The following is a 12017-nucleotide window of genomic DNA, read 5'->3' on the forward strand; positions in this document are numbered from 1 at the left end:
GGGACAACAGCAGAGAGAGGAGGGATAGGAAAGAAGTTCAGAGAATAGTCAGGGGGCCAGATCATGTAGGGTCCTGTAGGATGGAATGAGGAGTTGGGATTTTATTCTGATGGTAATGGAAAGCCATTGGAAGATTTTGAGCAGTGAAATAATCTGATTGTTTTATAAGGTTTCCTGTGTGGAAAGTGGCCTCTAGGGGAGAGAAGAGACTCTGCTGGTTGCCTCCTAATATCCAGTCTCCCCTTCTTCCTTAGTAACAAATCTCTGTCGGTTTTTTTTTAATTTTCAGGAATAGTGTCCTTAGGAAAAGGACTATACTTCCCATCCTCCAATACAGCTAGCAGTGGTCACTTGAATAAGTTCTGGTCCATGAAGATGTAACTAGAGGTTTTGGATGAGACTATGGGGAAGTTTCCTTAGAGGGGAGGAGGGTGCTCCCTTCTTCTCCCCCAATTTTCACCTAGAATGCAGGCAAGACGGCTGAAGGTGATTTATCCATTTGGAACTGCAGTAGTCCCTCCCTCATCCTCGGCTTCACTTCCTGTGGTTTCACTTACCCACGGTCAACCATGATCTGAAAACATTAAATGAAAAATTGCGTACGGTCACTTAGTAGCAGTTTCCGTTATCAAATCAACTGCTGCAGTATTGCAGTGCTTGTATTCGTGTAACCCTTCTTGTACTTAATAATGGTCCCAAAGCACAAGGAGTTGTGATACCAGCAATTTGGATATGCCAAGGAGAAGCCGTTAAGTGCTTCCTTTACATGAAAAGGTGACAGTTCTCAATAAGGTAAGAAAAAAATCATACGGTAAGGTTGCTAAGATCTACGGTAACTTTTATTACAGTATGTTGTTACAATTGTTCTATTTTATTATTAGTTATTGTTAATCTCTTACTGTGCTACTAAGCCTTATTGTGAGTATGTATGTACGGGAAAAAACATAGTGTATATAGGTTCGGTACTACCTGTGATTTCAGGCTTCCACTAGGGATCTTGGAACGTATCCCTGCAGATTCGGGGTTGGGTGGGTGGGGGAGGGGGATTCCCGTATGAGGAATTTAAGAATCTAAGTCTTGCCTGAGGATGCAGAGCAGAAATATGGCAACTGGGTTCCTTGTGGTACCCGGGAGTTTCCACCCCAGCTCCGGACTGCCTGCCCCTAGATTTATTTTTACCTTAGAAGGAAGTAACATCACTGTTATTTAAGCCACTGCATTTGTTGTTGTTTTGTGTAGATAGACCTAATTCTAATTGAATGGAAGCAGGAAGATCAATTAAGAGGCTATTAGAGTAATCCAAGCAGAGGAGGGGACCAGGAGCAGTTGTACCTTTTTATTTATTGTGGTAAAGTACACATAACATAAAATTTGGCATTTTCACCATTTTTAAGTATACAGTTCAGTGGCATTAAGTACATTCAACTATTATGCAACCCTCACCACCATCCATCTCCAGAACTTTTTCATCTTCCCAAGCTGAAACTATGTACCCATTAAACGTTAGCTCCCATTCCTCCTTCCCCCGACCTCTGGAAACCACCATTCTACCATCTGTCTCTATGAATTTGACTATTCTAGGTACCTCATATAAGTGGAATCATACAACATTTATCTTTTTGTGACTGGCTTATTTCACTTGGCTTAATGTCTTTAGGGCTCATCCATGTCATAGCATGTGTCAGAATTTCCTTCCTTTTTAAGGCTGATGAATTTTCTGGCAGTTGTACTTTTAATGTAGCACTCTGGGGAGCGTGTGCATGTGTGTGTGTGTGTGTGAGAGAGAGAGAGAGAGAGAGAGGACTCAAAGAGGAACTCCAGGGTTTATACGATATGAGCACTTGTATCACCTGGTGGTGCTACTTAGGGAGATGGGGAGCAGTGGTGGAAGAGTAGACAAGAATCATAAGTCTGCGATGCCTATTAGACACCCAAGGGGTGATGGCAAGGAGATAGTTTGGATATACAAATCTGGAGTGCAGGGCTGAGGTCCAGACTGGAGATGTGAACCTGAGGACCATTGGGCAGTAGATGGTATTTAAAGCCATAAAACTGGATGAGGTCATCGAGGAAGTGAATGTAGCTAGAGAACCAAGAGAGGAATCCAAGGATGAGTGAGCCCTGGGGCACTCGAACATTTAGAGATCAGGAGATGAATAGGAAGCAGCCAAGGAGTCTGAAAAAAGTTGCAGCTGGAGAGAGGAAGAAACTGGAAGGACTGTGGTGTCTTGGAAACCAAGGGAAGGAAGTGTTTCAGGGAGAGAGGGGCCCGCTGTCTCAAATGCTGCTCAGAGGACATGGGAAACTCCTTCCCCACCTCAGCCCAAGACTTGCCACCGTTATCACCGATTGGAATACCATGTGAATAAAAGTGGCTGGGAGTGTCCCCATCTGTCCAGGGGGCTTGGTGATCCCCATCTCGGAGGTAGCACATGTGAGGCATCTGGTACCAGGTCACCTAGAATGCAGAGGGCCTCTCTCCTAAGTGGCGTGTGAAGATAATATTTACGGTGTCAAATTTCCACTTGTGCATTCCCTGTTTGTCTTTTTAACTAGTTTATCAGTTGAGATAGTTTAGTATTTTCTTCTTGACTGAAGTGACAACTTTTAATAAGAAATACACCAACATCAACAAATTGAATTTCCTGAACTCTGAGTCCTAGGCTGTCTGGGTGACTTAAATGTATTTTTATCTCTGCATTATATAAATCCACAATATTAATTTGCTTGTTTATGGAGGAAATTTGCTGGAAGAGCAGAGTCCTTTGTCTACCACAATTAATGTGGATTCAGTTACCTTGAGTGGCCTTCCACTTTTTCATGTCCTGGATGGTATTTTATAACTATCTTTATTAGTTATGTTAAGATTTATAGCAATATAGCTGAAATATAAAACTTCCTATATGTGTTGGCATGGTAATAAATTTTTGATAGATTTTATTTTGGAAAGCAGCCTATAAAATAACATATAACATGGTCTAGTTTTTGCAAAAGAAAAACCATCTACAGGTACAAATGTAGGCTGTACGGGAAACATGTAATCAGTGGTTATATCTATTTAATAATGTGTGGTACTATTTGTATCTTTGTTTAGCTGATCTTTTTTCCCCTAATTTATTTGCAGTGACTGTGTGGTACTGATGTAAAAGGTTTTGCGCACAGCCTTGCTTGGCCCATTCAATAGGAGTTCAGAAACGGTCTCTGTTGGTGTTTTCACCAGCCATAGGCAGCAAGTCCAGGGGCAGAATCTATGTCATCTTGTCTGAATGATTAGTGCTGGGTGTTGGCTCGGCCACCTTGGGCATGTGGTACTTTCTTTCCTCCCTTAGTTCTTTCTCCCATACAGAGCATGGCAGCTTCTCTAGGCTCTAGGTTAATACTGACTGCAAAGAGATTTTTGTTGTTTTGTCAGTTGCTTTTTTATTCTTAAGTGTTTAAGTACTCACTGTAATCAGTTTTTAGGTCGGACTATACATGTTAGTTTCAGTAAGCTTGTTTTTTACATTTTTACACTGTAATCTCATCTTCATACATTACTTTCCATAGTCCAGGCATGGTCCACTGCATTCTCTATTTCTCTGGAGACACATTTAGGTCTTTGTATCACATTCTGTTTCTTCTGGTCTGTTGGTTACATCATTATGTAATGACTCTGGAATTATAAGAACTGAAGAGCAAGGTTGAGGACACTTGGAAGCAAATGTAATGTTTAACATATAAGTATTGAAGAGAAAAGAAATGATTGCGTGGCTTTGGAATTTTTAATAAAAGCAGCCAGTCTGAATCGACTTCATTTCATTCACTCTAAACTTTCAAACTCATCAGAAATCAATGCTAGAAGCCCTGGAAATGTTTGACACTGTGGTCTGTGTGACAGTTTTACTTGTGCTTCACTCTGCAAGGATGTGAGAAAGAGGAATTGTTCAGTGAGGTTGAGCGGAAAATGAACTCAGTGAGACATTGTGTGTATTGATGTGATAATCACAGGCGTGTTTGGACTTGGGGTGGGCTTGCTGATATCAAGGGCCAAGTCAGGCCAAGTCAGACCCTGGCCATAGAGGAGGAATAACTAAAACCAGCTTTTGAAATATTCTAGGAAGGTAGAGTTGAATTGATTCTCAACAACTATACTGGTGTGGAAAGGCTGGTCTTTGGGGGCTCAAAATAGGGTGATCTTAAACTAAAATCTGTTTTAATGAAGAAAATATAAAAATCACCTGAAAGAAAGGGTTTTCTGGTTCTGTCAATGACCACAACACCCTTAGCAACAGATGTGGTTTGGATCCAGGGGAATGAGGAGGGGCACGCAGACCCTTTTCTCCACCATCAGAGATTCCCAGAAAGCAACCTTGTATTTCAGTAGGTCCTCGATGGTTGTTTACAATCCAGAATGCTCCTTGGACATTTGGAGGCAGAAGTGGCAAGATCACCGATGGTCTATACTCAGAAATTGGGCCTTTATGAGGAATTTGTCACGCCAAAAGGTTTCTCTTAATGCAAAAATCTGGTAATGGCTTCTCATTGCCTGCAGTTCCACCGACATGGGATGTCTTAGGGTGAATGGATTTATTTTTTTAATGCAGAGGCAAAGGGTCAGATTAAATCAGATTGCTTTCTTCACTGTTCTTAAGTGAGACTGATGTGCTGAAGACTGAACAGATGTGTTTGGGTTTGGAATTCCTCAAGAGTAGGAAAAGGTGCTCTTTTTCCCCAGTGCCCCGTGTGCCCTCTCCCTGTTTAACATTGCTGTTTCCAGCCAGTCTAAGCAGCTGCTCTCTGCTGTGGAGATCATAAACTCTGAGGCTCATGCCACACAGGAGTGCCGCAGGCCACCCGACTTGTTACTCTTGTCCCAGTTCCTTTCCCACTGTCAGAGAAGACTGAGCCGTGCCCCTCGGTCTCCATTCCCACCCAGGGCCTGATACTGCATGGGAGACATCAGGATTCCTGCACAGGGTTCCTCTCCCCTTAGTATCCACGCACCATTGTGGCTACATCCTGGATCTTGTCATAGGGGGACAGAGCATCCTGGTGTTTAGAAACACAGCTTTTGGAGTCAAAACAGATCTGACATCAGATCTCCACTGCACCGTTTATTACCTGTTTGACATTGGAGCAAGTTTTTTCTCTCTCTAAGCCTCAGTGTTGTCATCTGTAAAATGGATGAATTTCTGTCACCCAGAGAACTGCTTCACTGCATGTGAAGTGCTTGGTATGGGTGAAGCACTCAATAAATGGTAGCCATTGATAGAGCTGGAACTATAGCTCCGTTGACATTTTAAACTCAAGTGTCTTCTTTTGACCACTCCTCTCATCTGTTCCCAAGCTTGTCACATCTCTTCTGCAACCTCACTGGATCCCACGGTCCAGGAAACTTTCTCCATCTGAAGGAGAATAGCTGCCCATGGCCCTGGGGTCACATGCTTCCAAATTCATAACTTTAGAGTCTAGAATTCCTTCCAGGTTTCTCAGGAAAACCGCAAGGAGTGGCCCATCCCTGGGTTGAGGAGAGTGGGGTCTGTTACAGGAGGGGAGCTGGTGAGACAGGAGATACTGTAGAGAAAAGGTAGACAGAGGCAGGCTAGAGAGTGAGCGCCATCCTTTCTAAAGAGGAGGTGGTGTTTCTGCATCTGTTACTTTAGGTAAATTTTTAGAGAAGATAATCTGTGAAATGGCTTTTCCAAGGTCCAGGCTAACCCCTGGTTTTAGTTAATTGTTTATAACACAGATATTTTGTCACAGCCATAATTTGGATTGATGCTGCACCCATCATGGGTAGGAGGAGGGAGTGCTGAGCTTTGTTCTCATGGTTCCTTATTTATAGGGAAGAAATTTAGATTAAATTGATCCAAGGTCAAACATGTAATAAGTGGTGGAGACAACATGCGGAATGTCCACCTTTTAAAAGTGTCCAGTATCTCTTTCCCCCACTTATTCCTGCAGCAGCCTCGTCTTCCTTCCACCATTCTGTCACTCAACAACAAGAGACCCCTCCCCATCCCCCATTCTACCATAGACCAGCATTGTCAGAAGAATGTCCTGTTCTGGGCCCGGGGGACCCTGCACCAGGCCTTCAGGCCACTTTCCCACAATTTTCCCTTCTAGGGGGTGGGGTGGTGGGTAGCTCTCTCTTCCCTTGGATCTCTCCGCAGAGAGTCTTTTCCTTCCTACCTCGCCCTGTAATGTTGCTTCTCCAGTAGCTTCCAACTTTGCATATCTACTTATTGGTTTGTTCCCCGCCATTAGGAGGTAACCCTCCGGGCTGGCCCCATGGCCGAGTGGTTAAGTTCTCGCACTCCGCTTCTGCAGCCCAGGGTTTCACCCGGTCGGGTCCCGGGTGTGGACGTGGCACCACTCATCAGGCCATGCTGAGGCAGTGTCCCACACGCCACAGCTAGAAGGACCCACAACTAAAATATACAACTATGTACTAGAGGGTTTTAGGGAGAAAAAGGATGGAGGGGGGAGAAGATTAGCAACAGTTGTTAGCTCAGGTGCCAATCTTTGAAAAAGAAAAAAAGGAGGTAACCCTCATGAGGACAGGGACTTGCTCATTATCTTTCTTATAATATCCTCTGGCTTTTTTTGTGCTTTGTATATATTAGGCATTCACATATTACATATTTGTCGAAAGAATGAAACACTCAGTTGTATTGGTCAGAAGCTGTAAGCATGTGACCCCAGAGCAAATGGCATATGGCATCTCCACTCCCCCCTCCTCCTTCCTCTTGGCCATAGCCTGCCAAGAGGCTGAGGAAGGAGGAGGAGGAAATTTGTGTTCCTGGTGACCGAGTCCACTCCGCCTACTGTGTTTGCACTGTGTGGAGCTTCAGGACACCCTCATTCTGGCCTAAACCAATTAAGGTTGAGTTTCTGTCATGTGCCTCATCTCAGTGCTGCCAGCACACAGCTGTATTCAGCTGTTTAGAGCCTGTTGAAGTCAGTGGGGCATACTGGCTAAGGGCATAGACACTTGATCAGGTGATTACTCTGCCACATCTAGTTTCTGTCCCCTTGACAAAATTTCATAACCTTTCTGTGCCTTGGTCTTACTGTCTGTAAAATGCAAAAGACCTCATCCTGTTCTTCCTGGGATTAAATGGGATCATCCATGTGAAATCTTCAGCATAGGTGAAGTTCGTGCTGAGTATTCAATTAAAATGGGCTGTTGGGCCGGCCCGGTGGCATAGTGGTTAAGTTTGCACACTCTGCTTCAGTGGCCCAGAGTTTGAGGGTTTGGATCCTGGGCACAGACCTACATACCGCACATCAAGCCATGCTGTGGCAGCATCCCACATACAAAGTAGAGGAAGATTGGCACGTGTTAGCTCAGTGAAAATCTTCCTCAAGCAAAAAGAGGAAGATTGGCAACAGATGTTAGCTTAGGGCCAATCTTCCTCACAAAAAAAAAAAAAAAAGGCTGACTGTTGTTATGTACAATTCTAAATAAATGCTGTTTGTTCTATTCATGTCACCTGTCTCTGGGTTGCTAGGTCTGCTTCCCCTATGTCGCTCACCCTGCCCCATCTGGCACAGATCTTTGATGGGGTGGAGCTTTGCGGGAGGTGTAAGTGGAAACCCAGGGGGTTTGGGTGGGAGTTCACCTGTAATTCTGATTGTTCACTAGAGGGGAAGGTTGCTTTGGTGTGAGATTTGTGTGAGTTTGTTTGTTTTAGTTTGGTCTTGGTGATTTCCACAGGGGAAAATAGTTCATAGGGAATAGTGTCACTGTTGGAAACTTGCCTGACTCTCTTTCTCCAGGAGGTAGGGTTCAAACCAGTGGGGATGGAAAAGGGCAGCATCTGAAATGTGTGCTGGGAGGTGAGAGGTCCAAAGTTGAGTCTTATTTTTGGCTGCTTCAAGAGACAGGCCTGGGCCAGAGGGTGGGCACTTGGGTTGGATTTTACTTCCTTATAAAAGACAATGGAAACAGTTCCCCAGTCTTCACCACCTCCCCAAGGCAGAGCCCTGAGTGCTGGCAGCAGTGGGCCTGCTCAGCTGTGCTCCTACCAGTTGGATAAATTACAAACTCAAGGTAATTTTTTTGTGAGAAGGTAATCTACTGTGTAAGCCAATGAAATATGAAATACTTTCCATGAAAAGAAAATTGAGTGTCATGGAACGTGATAAAAGAGTTGTAAAAAGTTTTTGTTGTCGTTGTCACATTTGGTATGGGCAAAGTAACTCTCAAAGATTAGGGGGAAGTGTCAATAATCGGGAACGCTTCTGCTCAAGTTGCTTTGCAAGTGGCAAGTTCTTGCTCTTCTTTAAAGAAAAAGAGAGAGGTGGGGCCAGCCCCATGGCCCAGTGGTTGGGTTCACGCGCTCCGCTTCGGCGGCCGAGGGTTTTGCTGGTTCGGATCCTGGGTGTGGACATGGCACCGCTCACCAGGCCACATTGAGGCAATGTCCCACATGCCACAACTAGAGGGACCTACAACTATGTACTGGGGGGATTTGGGGAGAAAAAGCAGAAAAAAATAAAAAGAGATAGGAAATCACGGAGAACACATTGTATGTAGCCAGGGTTAATGCAAGAAAGCAAACAGAACAATGTCAGAACAGCTTTAGCTAATACCAGAGGTTGGCAGATAAATGCACGTCCATATCTTAAAATAAAATGTTTATTGTATATAGTGTTTTTTCAGTGTGTATAAATATTATAATTATATATTAATTGTATATATTAACATAATATTATATATATAGTATTTTTTAAATGAATTTCCTACTTTAATGGACTGCTCCATCAATCAGCCAACTATTAATATGTATCAGGTGAGTGGGTTTTTACTGTACTGACAGATGGAGTTGTCCAGTATGTTTTGTTGACTCTTACAGGACTGGTTTGTCAGCTTTGTTTCATAAGGCTGGAACTATGATATATAACTATGTTAATAACCACATTAATAACAGTGTTACCAAAATAACCTGTATCTTTGGATTCCATTTCCAATGGAGTGTCATCTTACAGTCAAACTGATCTTTTAGATTTTTAATCACACGGCTTTTACACTGCCTTCTGAATACTATGTGAAATTGGAATTGAGATAATTGGAATTGTGGGTTGCTCTGGTTCAGCAGGAGCTCAGAGACAACCAGGATTGGTGTGAGTCAGAGTCCAGATGAGGGGAGTGTTGAACAGGATGGGGGAAGGCCCATTTGAACATTGGGGCTTGCTATTTGGTTGACTATGTTTTGACTTCTAGGCATCAGGTACCCAGGTCCAAACATGGGAACAGAGGCAGATCCTTGTAAAGCATGGCGACTTTTTAACTTAGCATTATTTCAGGTTCCCAGTTGTTACCTTTTACGCAAATTGATAGTTGAGAATTTACTACACTAATGCAGTAGCATCTCACAACCTGAAAATGCGTGGCTTGCTTGTTTTCACAGGTTTTGGGACGATGTTTCTTGACAGTGGTGCAGGTCCATTTCCAGTTTCTGACACAGGCGTTACAGAAGGTCCAGCCAGTGGCTCACTCTTGCTTTGCCGAGGTTGTTGCGCCAGAAAAGAAGAACAGCAGCAGTGGCAGCAGCTTGTCCGGCATGGGCCACACACCCGAACTGGAGGAAGCTGTGCGATCCTGGCGGGGGGCTGCTGAGGTAACCCCGTCTTTAGGGAGAGGGGTACCCTCTGTTCAAATAGAGGCTCCAGAAGGCCTTTGCCTGTTGGTTCTTAAAAGAGCCATTTTATTTAGAAATATCAGTCTTTAACTGTTAATCGTTAGCTTGTTCATTCATTTAACAGTGAATGTCGTTGTATGTGTCCACTTTGTGCTGGGCATACACCAGGCACGGGGGTGCCAGCCTCTACTCACAACCTTCTAGGAGAGAGGGCTTACAACAACAGGATGAAGGGGCTGTGATGGAGGTGTGTGGGAGCCCCGAGAAAGGGCGCTGACTCCAGCTAGGAGCAGCGCAGCAAAGCTTCTGGGAAGAGGGACCAGGGAGAAACGCCTGGAGCCTAAGTCTGGAAAGACAGGCTAGAGCTGGCCGTGGAGAATAAGTGGTCAGCCAGGCAGCGAGGGGGGGCTATAGTCAGTAACAACACGTTTCTTGCAGGCATTTTAATACTCCTTTGTTTCTAAGGACTGGGAGAAAGCCTTCCAGATCAAGACTTTATAACTAGGACTTCCCGTTCCATTTTACAGAGTACAGGATAATCTGTAGTTAAGGAGTAGTGTACTGATTTATTATATAATGTCTAGTTTGAATCATGCCAGAATTAAATTGACAAAGTATTTTACTTTACGTTTTAGAAATCTCCTTTAATCAAATTTTTAAACATGATTTTTCACATTTTAACATTGTACATTCTCTAATTTTGTTAGTATTTCAGTTTTATGCTGGTCTGCCGCATTGTTGTTATTTCTTTTGAATTTTCTTTCCCTTCATTTTTCCTGTTAGCTTGTTTGTTTTGGTCTCTCTTTCATGTTAAGGGCTTTCCTTGGCTTTCTTGGTGTTTGTCAGAGCAGCACTGAAATGCTGTCATGGGGTCATGACCTTTGTCTTGTCATCCATGTCCTCCTGGCTGCTGGATTCCAGCCTCCTGGTCATGCAGTTCACATTCACACCCTTAATACCTGGCTCACTGTCTTCTCCACTCCACCTGCTGGCATCATTCATGCTGAGAACCACCCCCCTACACATGAGGCCTGCTAGTGGTCCCTTGACCTCCTCACCTTGACCTTTCCCTTCACCTGTTCCCTTCTGTCCAGGCCTTTCCACCCTCCTGACTTAGCTTCCAGCCAGTGATCCTACCCGACACTACATTGAGAAAACAGAATCAACCTGGCAGCTGCCCCTCTTCTTTGCAACACCAATGACGCCCCTCCCCCCACCCAGATCCTCTTCTCTTCCTTCCCTTTCATTACAGTGGAGGAGGGGCCCTCTCCTCCTGTCCAGGGCCTGCCGTGTCCCCGCCCTTCCCGCACCCTCAAGGCTTCTGTAGTGGGACCCTGTGTTCTCTCCCTCCTCCTCAGCGTACTCCCATCAGTATGTAAGCAAGCTTTACAAACACAGAAATCCTCCCTGCCTCACCTGGTGACTCTGCTCTTTTCATAGCCAACTTCTTGGAAGAATTGTCCACCTCACTTTTGATTCATCTAAAAAAGATTATGAAAAATTTCAGGCAGATAAGAAATGTCACACATACCCATCTATCTTCCTTTTAGCTTTGTCAGATGAATCTTAACTTTCTGCTACATTTGCTTCACTCCTTTTATTTTTTAACAGAAAAATATTATTACAAATGCAGTTGAATTCCCTCTGTGCCACTCCGCTATCTTAGTCACATCCCTTCTTCTCTAGATGGAACCTCTTTTGAATTTGGAGTTTGTGACTCCTGTGCATAATTTTATATTTTTATTCTATATGCATGAATCCATAAGTAATGTAAGGTATTATTTTACACAGTGTGAAACTTTATATAAATGGCATCATTTAGCTTACCGAAATCTGGCTTCTACTCCTAGTCCAGAACATTTCTTCTCTTGGTCAAGGTCACTGGTGCCTTCTGTGTCGCCAAATCCAGGGAACCCTTTGACTCCATTCAGCAGCTCAAAGCCTCATGGGCCCTTGGAAATCCTCTCTTCTTGTGGCGTCCCTGAACCAGGCATTCTTAGTTACCCTCTTACCTCTGGGGCCATCCTCTCCATCTACTTTGCTAATTCTTCCTCTTCAACATAGTTTATGAATGTGAGTTTCTCAAGGCTCAGTTCTAGGTGCCCTTCTCCCTAGGAGATCTCCACTAGTCTTGGGACTTAAAAAACGGCCTGTGTGCTGGGCACTCTCAAATGTGTGTGACTAGTCCACTTCTCCAGTGGGCTCCAGACCCCTGTATTCAGCTGCTGCTTGCCACAGGTATCCAGGTGGCTCAGGCTTAGCTTTCCCACACATGCCTGTTTCTCTCCACATCTTCCCCATGCTAACAAGTGGTGCCATTCCACACTGGATCATTCATGTAAGAAACCTGAGATTTATCCTCCAGGCTTTGCGTCACATCTACGTTCAATC

The 12017-nt window shown here is 44.2% G+C and overlaps 1 protein-coding gene across 1 annotated transcript in view; it reads left to right on the forward strand.

The window, feature by feature from the left end:
* The window catches only part of GARRE1 (granule associated Rac and RHOG effector 1), a 49742-nt gene that overhangs the window by 14798 nt on the left and 22927 nt on the right, over nt 1-12017 (forward strand). Inside the window, exon 2 of the mRNA XM_070499295.1 lies at nt 9396-9605. Coding sequence (XP_070355396.1) covers nt 9396-9605 — 210 coding nt within the window. The remainder of the gene's footprint in view (nt 1-9395; nt 9606-12017) is intronic.

Source organism: Equus asinus, chromosome 26 (genome assembly GCF_041296235.1).
Source record: "Equus asinus isolate D_3611 breed Donkey chromosome 26, EquAss-T2T_v2, whole genome shotgun sequence".
NCBI classification, from domain to species: domain Eukaryota; kingdom Metazoa; phylum Chordata; class Mammalia; order Perissodactyla; family Equidae; genus Equus; species Equus asinus.